The sequence below is a fragment of the Perognathus longimembris genome, chromosome 1, assembly GCF_023159225.1.
Source record: "Perognathus longimembris pacificus isolate PPM17 chromosome 1, ASM2315922v1, whole genome shotgun sequence".
Classification (NCBI taxonomy): Eukaryota; Metazoa; Chordata; class Mammalia; order Rodentia; family Heteromyidae; genus Perognathus; species Perognathus longimembris.
In genome coordinates, this window is record NC_063161.1 from 13,570,195 (window position 1) to 13,585,573 (window position 15,379).

At 47.5% G+C, this 15,379-nt stretch overlaps 1 protein-coding gene across 2 annotated transcripts in view; it reads right to left on the reverse strand.

Moving 5' to 3' along the window:
* Positions 1-1,187: 1,187 nt before the first annotated feature.
* Positions 1,188-15,379, reverse strand: part of Stab2 (stabilin 2) — a 128,218-nt gene continuing 114,026 nt past the window's right edge. For both annotated transcript variants that reach the window (XM_048357037.1, XM_048357027.1), the window contains 6 exons: positions 11,879-11,998; positions 10,441-10,581; positions 6,751-6,858; positions 5,792-5,920; positions 3,982-4,098; positions 1,188-1,674 (listed from right to left, as the gene is read on the reverse strand). In XM_048357037.1, coding sequence (XP_048212994.1) covers positions 1,624-1,674; positions 3,982-4,098; positions 5,792-5,920; positions 6,751-6,858; positions 10,441-10,581; positions 11,879-11,998 — 666 coding nt within the window. In that variant the 3' untranslated portion in view covers positions 1,188-1,623. The remainder of the gene's footprint in view (positions 1,675-3,981; positions 4,099-5,791; positions 5,921-6,750; positions 6,859-10,440; positions 10,582-11,878; positions 11,999-15,379) is intronic.

Sequence of the window (15,379 nt, forward strand, 5' to 3'; positions counted from 1 at the left end):
GTATCATAGTTTGATCATTCATTTATCAGGTAATTTATCAGATGATTTCTTGTGTGTGTGTATTACTGAGTATTGAATCCAGGGCCTTGCAGTTATACTCTATTGCTTGAGCCATGTCCTCTCTTCCCCACAAGTCTGCTTTTCGTTGGTTTTTCAAATACTCTTGTGTTAACTTTGCCCAAGCTGGCTTCAAACCAGGATCTTTTTGCCTGAGCCTCCTCAGTAGCTGGTATTACAGGCACATACCACCATGCCTGGCATTGATGCCACTTCTGTCTGTTAAGAACAATGATATTATGAATATGCATATGTAGGCTTTTGTGTGGATATGGCTTCATTTCTTGTGGGCATATATACATAGGAGTTGGATTTCTGGGTCATATATTAATCCTGTATGTGGCTTTGTGGGGAACTGCCACAGTTTTCCATAGTGGCCGTACCATGTTACATTCTTTTTTTTTTGCCAGTCCTGGGGCATGGACTCAGGACCTGAGCACTGTCCCTGGCTTCTTTTTGCTCAAGACCAACACTCTACCACTTGGGCCACAGCGCCAATTCTATCTTTTTTCTGTTTATGTGGTGCTGAGGAATTGAACCCAGGGCTTCATGCATGCTAGACAAGCACTCTACCGCTAGGCCACATTCCCAGCCCCCATGTTACATTCTTACCAGGCACATATGAGGGTCCCTGTTCTCTATGCATTCATTATTATAGCCATTTTAATGGGTGTGGTTATGTTACTATTATTATTATTATTTTTGGTGCCAGTTCTGGGGCTTGAACTCAGGGCCTAGGTATTGCCTCTGAGCTTTAGTGCTCAAGGTTAGTACCAAATCACTTGAGCCACTGCTCCACTTCTGGCTTTTTTTTTTTTTTTGAGTAGCTAATTGGGGATAAGAATCTTACAGACTTTCCTACCCAGGCTGACTTTGAACTGCGATGCTGAGATCTCAGCCTCCTGAGTAGCTCGGATCACACACATGAGCCGCCAGCACCTGACTGGCTTTGACTTTTTAAACTCACAAACAAGGAAACAAAACTGAATGAAGCAAGAAGGGTTCATAAAGCAGAGGATTGCTAATTGAAAAGGTCCTCATTAGCTCTAATAAACAGATTTTGCTTTCAAAATTTGCTCCTTCCCTGGGACGGTGTTTTTGTTTCTCGAAAGGCTTACTTTGTCTTGTTAACTTTATTTCTGTTCCTTAAACCTTTATTGAGCACACTGCACGTGCCAGGCACAGTGTTGGGATATGAAGCTGCGGGAGCCAGACCTTGTCTTCAGGAGCTTACAATCCAGTAGGAAACAAGATAGGATCACAGCTACTCAACATGTAGGGAAGAATGTAATGTCAGCTGAAGGTACAAAGATACACAGCAGAGGCTCAGAGTAGGGAAGTCCCCTTGGTAGACTTTGTAACAGCATCCCTCACTCACACAAAATAACCCCCAAACGAACCACCAAAGAAATGAGGTACAGCTTCTGAGAGCTTCTTTGTGTACGGTGCCCACAGACCCTACATTCATCAAAAGCCTGTGGTGTTGAGGATTCACGTGGAGCCTTGATGGTGTTCACGTGGCCCAGATGGCGGTGAGGGCTGGCTGCTTCTCTCTGGCTCTGGCTCTCACAGCGCCCCTAAAGGGTCGCTGCCCTCCACCTGCTGTGTGTCAGCATCCTGGAAGAGACAGGGCAATAAAACACTTGCCAGGAGGCCCCCCCGCCCCCAGAGCAATGAAACACTTGCAGGGGCACATATTACCCTCCTAGGCTGAACCTTCTTGGTGCCCTCTGATCTGAGGGTTAAACCATGATTCTTCTGAGCACACGGGGTGGGAGCGTTTGCTCAGGTGGCTGCTGCATGGCTGGAGGGAGGGTGGGGAGGAAGGCTCATGGTTCCATGCTGGTTCTGTTTGTTGCTGCCTATGTGGTCCTTTGCTTCCATGGGGAGGCATGAGCATTCTATACTCCATTTAGCCAGACAGAGGCACCTTGCGAAAGGTGGTGATTCCTATGATTATAAACATCCAGCCTGAGCCTGGCCCGTGGGTGGCTGGTGAGCTTTGAGGAGCTAGGCTCCTGGCTGTCAGGATTCCTGTTATCAGAACATGTGTTCCCCCAGGCCTGAATGGGTATTGCGGAATCCTACTTCTAGAATATTCTATCTTAGGTTTGTGTGCAGAACTGACAGAGCCCCTGTGGAGAAGGAGACTTGGTTGAGAAGGCACGGAGCTCATTTTCCCTCTGCTTTTTAAAAGGAAGCTGATTTTACTATAATGATGCTTGCAGAAATAAACTCCTATTAGTTGGTATATGCAATTTAGTTGAACTCACCCTTGAAGTCTGGACCCCTTTTACACAGGTTTAAACAAAATAAGACTGATGATCTGGCTATTTCCCAAGTTATTGCAAAGATATTAAATCTGCTACTACAGGCAGAAAGTGCCACAGGATATTGATGCTGGTTTACTTCAGGAAAGTAATAATGCCAATTGTGCTGTTACACAGGCTTAAAAATGGTGCAAGAAATCATTGTTGCCATCTTTTGTTGCCAATTTGTCAAGCTTTAGTACCTAAAACATGGCTCTGGAGGAGAATAATGCAGGTATCTGTGCATGAGACAGTCACAGCAGCTACCTGTTTTGGTTAGTATTGCATGAGGGTTAGACACACACACACGCTCAGATTCAAGTGTGTTTCCTTGGGCCTTAAGAAGGCTGGCTGCCCAGCCAGTCAAGCTAATGAACAAGGACACTGGCTGTCAGTTTTCTGATTGTTACAGAAGAGGAAAAAATAAGGAAGTAGAGGTGTACCTGAGGGGAAAAAACAACAAAGCAGGAGTATGAGGCCCTGAGCTCAAGCCCCAGTACTGGCGCGCGCGCGCACACACACACACACACACACACACACACACACACACACACACACACACACGAAAAATTAAGTTCCTTTCCCTAGCTTCTCAGTCCAGAATAGGAAGGAAGAGGGAGAAGGAAGGAAAGAAAGGAGGGAATGAATGAATGAGGGAAGGAAGGAAGGAAGGAAGGAAGGAAGGAAGGAAGGAAGGAAGGAAGGAAGAAAGAAAGGAGTGGAGATGTGGCTCAAGTGGTAGAGGGTCAGCCTTTACCGAAAAAGCTAAGAGACAGCAGCCCAGCCTTAAATTCAAGCCCCACTACTGTCGCCAGGGAGGAAGGAGGAGAGAGAAAGGGCGAGGGAGGACAGAACTTAGGGGCACATGTACCTTCCATGTTCAGGATGACTGGAGTCTCCTGCCATGGGATCTCCCAGATGGAAGTCAGAGGAGGCCCCATCTAAGCTCAAGTGTGAATGAACTCTAGAAATTAGTGCTCATTTTATGAAGGACCAGAGCAGATCATCCACCTAGATAGAAAAGTCCCCATTAAGAAAAGTCATTCCGGGCTGGGGATATAGCCTAGTGGCAAGAGTGCCTGCCTCGGATACACGAGGCCCTAGGTTCGATTCCCCAGCACCACATATACAGAAAACGGCCAGAAGCGGCGCTGTGGCTCAAGTGGCAGAGTGCTAGCCTTGAGCGGGAAGAAGCCAGGGACAGTGCTCGGGCCCTGAGTCCAAGGCCCAGGACTGGCCAAAAAAAAAAAAAAAAAAAAAGAAAAGTCATTCCCAAAGCAAGAAGCAGTCTGCCAGCAGGTGGAAAAACCTATGTGTGTTTTTTTTTTTTTTAAAAGGATAGCTAAAAGAAGATCCCATCTTAAAAGGCCTTGTGTTTTGTTGTGCACCTACCACCTCATAAATGTTAGCATTTGTAGCAGCATTTCTGCTCAAGAATGTCACTTCTTTTTGTGGTGACACCCTGTCTGGATATGACATTGGGGACAGGAAGCTCTTAGTCTCTACTTTGATTGTGCAAGACTTCCACCATCTACTCAGAAGAACCCTGAGATTTGCTGGAAGATGTGCTTTTGGACCCAACTGAACCCCATCCCAGATGAAAGGGTCAACTCACCATGAAGGGGTCATAAGAAGGCTCTGGGGGTTCAGAGGTCACACTTTCATACATGGGGTTCGAGATATTCTCAGGCTGCTGCTTGCCAAGAGCTGCAACATTGATGTCCTCTTCTGACTGCTCATAGAGACAAGCACAGGGGTGAGTGCCAGCACCGGCCCCAAGGCAGTGCTGTCTCATTTCAGATGGTAGATAGAGCAAGCCACCCTCTGCCTCTGGGAATCTTGTTTTTTTGTGTACTGGCATTTGAACTCAGAGCCTCATACTTGCTAGGCAAGTGCTCTATCAATTCATGCCATTCCCTTTTTCTTTTTTTTCTTTCTTTCTTTTCTTCCGTATAGGGTCTTAAGCATTTGCCCAGTCTGGCCTGGGACTGTGATCCTTCTATTTCCATCTCTGCCCATGCATTTATTTAGGCTTAGACCTTAGTCCATGGTACTCCTGGGAGGAGGAAGTTCAGTCATTGGGACTGGGTCCTTGAGGGAGATATTGGAGCCTTGGCCCTGCCTCTTCCTCTCTCTCCCTTTTTGCTTCCAGTCACCATGAGGTGAGCAGCAGCTTTCCTACCATGCACTCCTGCCATGATGTATTGCCTCATCACAGGCCCAAAGCCATGGGACCGTGGACTGAAACCTCTGAAATCAGGAGACAAAGTGAGTATTTTTTTTTCCCAAAGTTGTAGTGATCTCGGGTTTTTTTTTTTGTTGTTTGTTTGTTTGTTTTTGGTTTTTTTTGGTCACAGTAATGGAAAGTGACTGACACACAGGTCACTTGATGGTCAACTCAGCAGCCTGCTGTTGACACCTGAGAGGCACTCAACCATGCTAAAAGAGCAGAATAAGTTCTGCCTGTTTCCTGTGAGGGCCTGTGGCTGTGCCTAGTCCTCAGGACAGGTCCTGAGGCACAAGTCCATCCGGGTGGGCACTTGGCTGGAGAACCTTCCCAGGAGAGTGGACTCCTGAGGTGAATGGTCACTCCAAGGGACTCCATGGCGAATCTGTCTCAAGCCAAACCCCTGGCACAGAGACTGGAGGACTCAGGCCACCAGGAGCCCTTACTCAGCACCAAACTCTGTCTCAGCCAGGAAGAGAGGCTTGGAGCTGCCACTGTGGGTCATTCAGGGGTGGAGACTCCACCCTGAAGGCAGGAGCATGGGGACAGAATGGCTGCCTCTGCTGTTGTACCAAGTACCAGCTCCTGAGTGAGGCCTTGACACCGCCTGGCTCATCAGAAGCAGCCCAGACCCCACTAGTTTGTCCCCTCTTGATCCCATTGTGAAATGCAATCACTATTGTTGGGACAAAGGGTTTTCTTTTCTTTCTTTCTTTCTTTCTTTCTTTCTTTCTTTCTTTCTTTCTTTCTTTCTTTCTTTCTTTCTTTCTTTCTTTCTTTCTCTCTCTCTCTCTCTCTCTCTCTCTCTCTCTCTCTCTCTTTCTTTCTTTCTTTCTTTCTTTCTTTCTTTCTTTCTTTCTTTCTTTCTTTCTTAAGACGTGGTTACGTTGTTAAAAGAAGGGAATGCCTTGGAATACTTCTGACTTCTGCAGGACTATATGAGTTTCTGCAGTGGGGGTGGGGTGTTGTAAAGGGAGGTATCCCTGCTTTATGGCTTCTTTCTCAGCTTTCCTCCTGGGCTGAAGGAAGCAGCACAAGGCCCTCACCGGCAGCTGAGAAGATGCAGACTCCCAGCTCTTGGACTTGCTAGACTCCCACCAGAACCGTGAATCTAAATCCCGGTGTTACTATTACTACCGGTGATAGTAACAGAAATGCACCAAGGCAACAGCTGTGATGGTGTCCCCACCATTCTCACCTCAAAATGCTGGAAGCCAATTGTTCTCCGGTTTAGCCGAAAGTAGGAATAGGCAGCCAGAACAATGGCTGCAGTGACCAGGATGATGGCGAAGAAAATCCCCGTTCCCAAGCCCGGGTGAGCTGAAGTCTGAATGCAGAAAAGAGAGGGGTCAGTGTGGAAGAGGATTCTTCCAGAGAGGTGCACGTATGGAGTTCACCCACTCTTGCTGATCTCAGATATCTTGGAGTAATTGAGAGAAAAAAATGATGGTGAGGTAATATGTATCCAGCCCCTCTCTTATTACCGACAGTCTGTTCTAAACCCCTTAAATGAAAAGCCCCATTTAAGTGTTATAGGAGTTCAAAGATAAGCCAATTACTATTGTTCACATATGAGCAATGAACTGGGGCACAGAGAGGTTAAGCACATGCCCAGTATTACACAGGCCTCAGGCGGGCTTCGGCGCTTATGTGCCTAACTACTATGCTATGGAGCCTTCCAGCAGGTGGCAGCTTACCCCTCCCTCCTGCTTCTGGGAAGCAATTAGAATATGAACAACAGTGACAGCCAACTTCTATAAGCATTTCCTATGTGTCAGAAACTTGAATTTCATAGTTTATGACTCAGTTCTCCTTGAAACCCCAGTGTTGTTGATGAGGAAAGTGGAACTCAGAGATACTGCAGAGTGGAGAGGCCAAAGCAGAGCTCCTTTGGCTCCTGGTGGTCCCTCCTTTGGCTCCTCCTTCCCCTGACATTCAACAGACACAAGTGGTGGCAGGGGCCCTGTTGTTGGTCTGTGATGTCAGGGATTAGATGACGCAGGGATGAACCTCCTGAAAGCCAGCTCCCACCGAGGGAGGTGGATGGGGTGGGAGGCTTCTCTGATCTCAATAGGAGGGAGCTGGCAGAGAAGGCTTCCAGCAGCAGGTAGATATTGGGCTCTTCCTGGCCCCTAATAATGAACCCCAGATACTCACCGCTGGGGCAGGTGGTGCTTTTAAAGGCTTGGAAATGACATGGATAATCCCATTGGAGGCAAAGATATCCCACTGCAAAATGGTTCTTCCATCCACAAACCGGGTCTCCTAGGGAAATGAAAAGGGAGTTGCTACAGATGTGTGACTATCCTGGCCTTTTCCCCACCATGGCAGCCCTTCTTTTTGGCTTCCTGGAGGCCTAGATATCAATCTTGTCTTCACTGTCTACCCATCCCAGATCATGCTGGTTCTTCTTGTACCTCCAACAAGCTGATCTAAGGGCGCCAGAGACCTCATTGCTGCAACCCTCTTGTATCACAGATAAGCTGCTAGAAGAAACATGGTGAGCTCAGGACCACCCAGATAGTAAGTGGTACCCCTCACCCCAGTCATTATCACCTCATTATCACCTCATTATCACTCTATCATCCCAGTCATCATCACTCAGTATCTCCTGTTTATCACTGTCATCACCACCATAGCCATTATCATCACTGTCATCCCCATCATTGTCGTCATAGTTACCACCACCATCTTCACCATGATCACCACTGTCATCACCATCATTGTTAACATCATCCACACAGTCATCATGATCATAATCACCGGCATCACCATCACTATCATTGGTATCACCACCACTACCACTATGTGAAGGGGTTCAGAGATGCCACTTGAAAATGTATGTTAGCCGTATTGATTTTTTTTTTCTGGTTGAAGGCACTCAAGGAATAAAAGATTTAGGGATGGCTTCTGACCTCCTCCTTTCTATCTAAAAGCAGGTCATAGGATTTACTAAGCACGAGGGGCCCTCCCTCCCTCTTGCAGGAAGAGTAGAACATTCTTATCACCAGTGACTTGAGAGCTGATGTCCAAATCTGTCTGTACAAACCATTGGTTTTTACTGTGACTTCCTAGTTATGGTTCCACAAGTTGCTCTTAGCCAAAACTACTTTATTTTGTACCTTCTTCACACATTCTTTTTGGTTGTTCATTTGTTTGAAAAGTATTTAAACTTTCTGGGAGCTGGTGGCTCATACCTATAATCCTAGCTACTCAGGAGGCTGAGATCTGAGTATCGGGGTTCAAAACCAGCCTGGACAGGAAAGTCCATGTGGCTCTTTTCTCCAATTAACCACCAGAAAACCAGAACTGGCACTGAGGCTTAAAGTGATAGAGCATTAGCCTTGAGCAAAAAGAGCTCACAGACAGTGCCCAGGCCTTGAGTCTAATCCCCATGACTGACAAAAAAAAAAAGTATTTAAACTCTCAGTCTTAACTGCTTCTTAGGATCTTCTTATGTGTATCAGGATGCCCTTATACATATAAAATACTAAGTAGATTTTGTACACTTTTTCTACTGTGGATTTTTCTTATGCTAGTATAATATTAAGACATAGCCATGGACTTTAAGAGGATAGAAGGAAGGTTTCCCTGGCCAACAATACCACGATCACCTCCACCGTCATTAACATCTTCACCACAATTTCCACTTATCAGATGAGCACAGAGAAGTTAGATAAATGTTTTAGTTCTTCTAGCTAACAAGTGGCAGACACATGAATTCATATCATTTGATTGCTCTCCTGTCAATGTCTGGGATAGAGTGATAAACTGACGGAAACAGAGCTAGAGAACAAACAGCTTTGCAGTGGTTTCATTTCTCACTTCTCATCCTCAGCTTTGGAGGCTGGGCTCCTTGCCAAGGTGTAGGGCCTGTTTGCCATTATGGTATGCAATGGTGTGCACTAATACCATCTCCTACCTATGCATTTAGAGTGTACCCTCATATAACAGTTGCCTTCCATTAGGCACCAAGTGCATGCCAGGGCCTTTGATTGTCTTACATGCAGGTTGTTTTCCCAATAAACCATGTGGAGGCACAACCATATGGCATGTTGTACCTTGCCAAACAACTCCATATTGTGTAGAAGAAGAGCTTTCAGGTACTGCCTTGGGCTCAGTGACTCTACTTTACAAAACAGCAGTTTGCTTCATTTCAAATGCAAGGTAGAATGGCTTTACATCTTTTTTATGCAAATAAACAACCACCATCTGTCCCATACAATCCACGAAGCATGGACTGATAAATGACTTATTTATGCAAATAAGATATTACTGCCTATGGAAAACTCACCCAGAGCAGCACCCAGCAGGGATCCAGAGACATCCACAGCCCATCATCAGATGGGATCAGCAGGGGACAAACTCCCAAAGCTGTCCCTAGGGCTTCAGCTCAGCTTGGTCCCCTGGTGGATGGCAGCCCACTGGAATGGCCATTTGGAACTAGGTTTGTGCCTAGAACTGGCTTGTTGGGATCAGTCTTTCACCTTGATGGAAGGGGCTTGATGCCCCTCCCCCAGCCCTGGGGAAAGCAGCCCGGCTTCCCTCTCTGGACCGGAATCCAGAGAAACCGGCTCGGCAAACAGCCCCCCAACCCTATAGCCAGCCTGGCGCCTACCAACCCCGCCCTGGCTCGGCGCGCTCGAGTGACGATAGCTCTTGGGGGTCAGGTGATACCTTTCAGCCTATCGACATCCTGGCCAAACCCCTCCCCTCGGAATCATCTCCCGTTGTCCTTGTCTCAATAAAGTTAGTTTGCTCTAAGAAGCTAACCCCGAGGCATGTGTACGTCAGACTTTCGTCTATTGGTAAGGAGACGGGCATACATTCTCGGCCAGGCCTCGTGCGCGACAGGTCGGTGCTGACTCCCCCGCTTCACCCTAGCTTATCTGCGGGTCGGATGACTAGGGGAGAGGGCATGAAAGGGAGTGTGGAAAGAAAGAAGTAAGTACCCGAGCTGGGAGAGGCTAATGAGCCCAACACTGGCTCTGCACGTTTGTAGCTTTGTGCCAGGGCCGCCCCATGACCCAGTTTGTTATGTTGATATGTAGCCACCTGTATCAACACTCTATATTCTTGCCTTCAGTAAGGCTCCTTAGAGCCCTGCAACTGCTTTAACTTTTTATGGTTTAGTCACTGGTACCTATACTTCAGACTAGAATAAATTATCTAGCAATGGCACCAGTGGCTCCCCCTTTGTAATCCTAGCTACTCAGAAGCCTGAGATCAGAGGATTACAGTTCATAGCCAGCTCCAACAGGCACGTCCATGCAATTGTCATTTTCAGTTAACTAACAACAACAAAAGGAAGTAGGGTTGTGGTTCAAGTGGCAGAGTGCCAGCCTTGAGTGAAAATGCTAAAAGCAGCTAGGCCCAGAGTTCAAGTCCCAGTAACAGCACCAAAAAAAATCTGTCTCTACAACATTGCTGTGCCATAAATGACTCTAATACAGTGGCAACACAGATGGTATACATGCTGACCAGCTGTTACTTCTAGTGTTGGCATGCTTTGATCTAAGACCAGCCACGAGTGACTCTAGGTTAGACTTCCACAGGGCAGCCCTAGCATGCTAGCCTGGGCAGGAGAGTCTTTCTGTAACCTTATATATGATTATATGACCCAGGATGTGTGATCTGAGAGTTCATATCTTGAATTAAAATGTAAATAGAAAAGTCTGTCTTTACCAGTGGCCACAAATACCAAGTGAAGTCAGGAGCACTTGGGTCAATTGAAGCCAATGAATTTGACATAGCTAGTGAATTTATTGTTAGCCAATGAACTGGAAGGACACACATGTGTCTGTTTCTGATATAGCTTGCTTATGACATAGCCAAGAAGATTTCTACCTGTTGGAGCTGGTCCTGGCTGGTAGTGATGAGTAGCTGGCTTCCCAACCTTGTCTGCAGGATGGTCCCATTGACAAGGTCATCGTAAAATGAGATATTGACATTCGCCAAGTGGTGCTCGATGTCCCGTCCAGACAGGGTCTGAGAGGCCAGGAGAAACATAAGAATTTTTTTTTTGAGGCTGAACAAATATCAGGAAAATAACAGGTTTTTCTTGGGTGTTTCATTGTTATGCTCTGCAAAAGCTCCTCTCTAGCATGGATGTAGGGGTCATCCCTACGGTCTAAAGCAAAGCTTTTTGGTGGTCCCCTAGGAAGAGTGGGCTGAGTGCCAGGCAGACAGACCCTCAGATGGCTGGCTAGAGCCTGGGGCTGACAAAGCCTTCAGGTAGTTCGCTGGGGAAGTTTGAATCAGTGCTCTTCCGTCTGCCGCATCCTCAAGGTTGGTATAAGTGAGCTGACAGCATCAGTGACCCAAGTTCTTTACCCTTTCATTCTTTTCCCCTGCCTACACAACTCTGCTGCCTACTCTGGGTCACTTAAAAAAAAAATATATATATATATATGTTCTTATTTTCTTTGAATAAATGTACAAAGGATTTGTCATTCAACAGAGCAGTGTATGACTACAGTGCCTTTTGATCAATGTCACCCCGTTAACATTCTCACCCACCCCTCCTCTTAGATTATGTCTTCAATTTCTGCCATGTAACAAAGCAATTTAGGTATACAATGCATCTGGATCTGTGTCATCCCTTCAACATTTTCATCCTCCCATCACCTTTGATCTACCTTTGCCCTTATTTTTCCTCAGTTCTGTGGCATATACATTTTTTTCCCAGTCCTGGGGCTTGAACTCAGGGCCTGAGCATTGTCCCTAAGTTACGTTTTGCTCAAGGCTAGCACTCTACCACTTGAGCCACAGCGCCTTGTCTGGCTTTTCCTGTTTATGTAATACTGAGGAATCAAACCCAGGGCTTCATGCATGCCAGGCAAGCACTCTACAGCTAAGCCAGATCCTATACAACACATTCTTGTCTGCATTCTAATAATTTCCCCCATGCATTCTTCTGCCTTGCTCTACCTCCCTTGCTTACCCATCTGACTCTGACTTTGACTTAGTCATGTGACCTGTGGGCCAGCTGCATGTTAGCAAAGTTGAAAAGTACTAGTGGGATTAAGTTTGTTTTTGCCACTCTTAGTGGCATAGCCAAGAGAAGGTGCCTGGGCTAGCCTGCTGGGACTCTGACCCACCAAGACTACATTTGGATGCCTAGTCTCAGACTGAAATATTCCAAGACCAGAAGTGCAGGTTAGCAGATGTGTGAATGATGTAACTGTGTGGCCACTTTATTCGGTGGTTGTTTGTGACGCAGCATTGTTGTGGCGATGGGAACTCATTCCTATGTGAAGTGTGGACACCAGTGGACATGACTCACCTCGTTTTCCTGCAGCCCGCTGTTTTGTGGTACAAAGAGGGTACTGTGGTGGGATAGGTCCGTCAGGTGTTTCAGAAATGCCTGGCCTTGGGCTGAGCTGTTGGAGTAAGCCAGCACTTTCTGGAGAGAAGGAAGGAAGCTGTCAGCTAGACCAGCCCCAGTGTGTGAACTGGGGTAAAGTGGAGATGAGATCAATTGTTTTCAGGCTGTGCCTTGTGCTCAGTGACGCCGCTTTAAGAAATAGCAGTTTGCTTCATTTTGAGTGCAATGGCGGAGGCAGAATGACTTTATATCTTGTTTGTGCCAGTAAACAGCCTCCCTCTGTCCAGTGTGAACTGTAACTGACTTATTTATGCAAATAAGATATTACCACCTATAAACAGCATATCAACACCTGGGCATATCAAAATCATTCTCAGGAAAATCACGTGGTGAGATTATCGAGCACGCACACCAGGCCCTTTCTCACCTGGAGCATCTAAAAGGTTCTAACGCTCCTTAGTCACACTCCTAGAGCACCTAACACTGGGTTACAGAGACATCCAGGAGCTGCCATCAGATCATGGGTTTGACTCCCAGCTCTAGCTCTGTCCTTGGGATTTCAGCTCAGTATGATCCATTCCCCATTCCCCTTCCCCCCCCCCCCCCCGCCATTACTCCTACTTAACAGGACCCACTGGAGTCAGTTCTGCACTAGAACCAGCTTCATACATGGAAGCAGCTCTGGCTGTGGCAGTCAGGATCAGATCAGCTCTGCCATCGGCTTCATTATGTTCTAGCCCCCTGTATCAGTATCAGCTCTCAGCTCTTGCCTTCCATAAGACTCTTTTGAACCCTGCAGCTGCCTCAGCCCTTTCCCAGGCATTCTGTCACTTACGTGTCCTTGTATAAAGTAAAATATGTGATCTGAGAGTTAATATTAACGCTTACATGGAAATAGAAGAAACTGTGTTGGCCAATGGCCCTGAAACCAAGTGAAAAAAGTAGTACTTGGTGAAATGAAGCCGGCAAAATTGACTTCACATGTGAATTTCTTGTTATTCAATATGTTCTGACAAGGTGAGAAGATACAAGTATGTTTGTTTATGTTTCTCACATAGCTTACTCCTGACAGGTGTCTGGAAAGGCTCAGGGGAATCTTTATGATTTTAGCCTCAACTCTAGCTGCTGCTTCTTTGCTGTTTCTCCTTACTGTCTCCTGGGCACGTTTTAGGAGGCCTTTTCCTTTCCTCAAAGAATCCTATGGTCCTCAACCATAATCAGCCTAGCAGCAAGTCAGTCAAACCCCTACTTCACTCAGGGGAAATGTGACAAGTTCTCCCTCCCAAGGCTTCAAACCTTTGGCTGTTGGCTCTGTGGGCCTCTCTCTCATTCTCTCTGCCGCAACATCCTAGCTTCTTTGCTGCTTTGCAAACTGACCCAGCTCATGTCTTGTTGGGGATTCAGCTTGGCTTTGAGGGGGAGAGGGTGGTCCTGAGACGCTGCCTTCCCTCCCACCCTGGGGCAGTGTGGAAGGTAGCCACTCCCATCTTCCGGCTTCAACTGGAAGAGAAGCAAAGCAGCCCCCACCTCTTGGCTCGGCCACGTGTGTAATGGTGGAGACCCAGAGACCCGGTCCTTGGGGGGCTGTGGTCTCTGCCCATAGAGGAAGTTCCGTGGCATCACCTGATGGACAGTCCATTAGCCAATCATTAATACCCAGTTAGTCCCTCCTCTTCCTGCCGAAACCCCTCCCTTGAATAAAACCCTTTGAGACTGGTGGAACATCGGACCGGCTCCCCGGAATCTCTGTCCTGTATCTGTTCTTGATACATGAGAGGGACAGGGGGAGGTCTCGGCATCCTACCTCAGCTCGGCTTAGCCCGATAGGGACACATTCCGCCTCTCCTGCTGGCGGGAGAAGCGGAGCCGATTGTCTCTCACAATTGGGGGCTTGGCGTCTCCCCGGGAAAAAAGGGGGGGACGTGGAATTGAGGCCTGACATAAGTGGCGCCCAGTCGCGGAGCAAACGAACGCACGGCTGGCGATTTCGGGGTTTAATAACCCCACAGGCTACACTGAGTACTTCGGGTTTCAGGGGTAGGACGTGCCCATCCATATGGGGCAAACTCAAAGTCAGTGAGACGTACTGCTGCACTTGGGGGGATGGGCTTGCACGGCTTCGCGAGTCCCACGACGTGGCGCTGGAAAGAGCCGTCCTGCCATGGCGGCTTCGTGCTGGGCGGGGTAGAGTGGAGCGCGCCTCCCATGGAGGCGCAGCAGGGGTGCGCAGGTGGCTGTGGTGCCCGGAGCGGATGCCGCCGTCCTGCCCGGGAGCCCCCTCCCACCTGGCGTTTCCAGGTCCCAATCTGCGAACGGGTCACGGGGTGTGCGCGGAGGTCGATCTGGGCTCCCTGCGGCCTCGGGTGGCGGCAGAGCACAGGGCATTTGCGGCCACCTGGGCCGGGGCCCCTGCTTGGGTTTGCGAGCGGCGGCATGTGCTGGGCTCCGGGGACATGGCAGTGGCGGTGGCGGGCGGGATTCCCACCCGACGCGCCACTGCTCCCTCCCCACGCTTCTGGGCCCTGGCCCGCCGTGGCCGCTGCTGTGCAGGGTTCGTGTGCCCGGTCCTGGCGGGGAGTGGCGGGGCCGAGTCATCCCAGGTGCACCTTAGCCCCGGTGATTGGCGTGCCAGACTCCCCTGGGCTGGGCAGGGCGGCTTAAAGATATCCAGCTGTATTAAGCCGCCCCATGTGTCTGTGTTTTTTCATGCCCTGTCTCCAAGCTGGTTCTTTTTTTCTAAATGTGGCTTCTTCACTTCCTTGCCAGATAAACTGTGAAAGTTTTTACTTCCTAGAAAAGATTTCTCTTGCCTTTTTATTCAACCACGTGGTTCTATTATGGGCAAAATAATACCATTTGCCACTGGAATTCCAGAAAACTTAAATGGCCAATCCAAAAAAACAATTTTAAGAGCACTAAAAGTTTATATGCATTGTCTGTGTGTCTGTATGTCTGTGTGTCTGTTGGTAAAACTTAAAGGCAAAACAAAATAGGTTTTCAACCCAAACTGGTCATGTTTGGGTGCAAGCAAATGTGTCTAAGAAAAACTCCAAAGAGTTCAAATATGCAGCATGTGGTATAAGTACAATGATGTAAAACCAGTGTGTTATTCTTTATATCCAGTATGTTAAAAGTCAAGTGTACATCTAATCCTGACAATTCTTTGGTATAAATTAAGATTTTACTTTCCCATTTTTCTCTCCTGTGCTCTCATAAACTCTTAAGATCAAGGAATCGAAATTGTTTTATACAAATGTAACTATTAACCTAAATTTTCCTGACCCAAAATTAACATTTTGCTTCCTAGGATACAGGTCCAACATGTGTATTATTCTGCGTGGACTGTGGTGGTTCATGGCTACAGGAAGCTGCCTCCACAGTCTGCTCCAAAACTGCCTGGTTTTACTACTAGTGATTCATTATTCTCTCTCTTTCATGGAAAACTGCTCAGGGAATCTA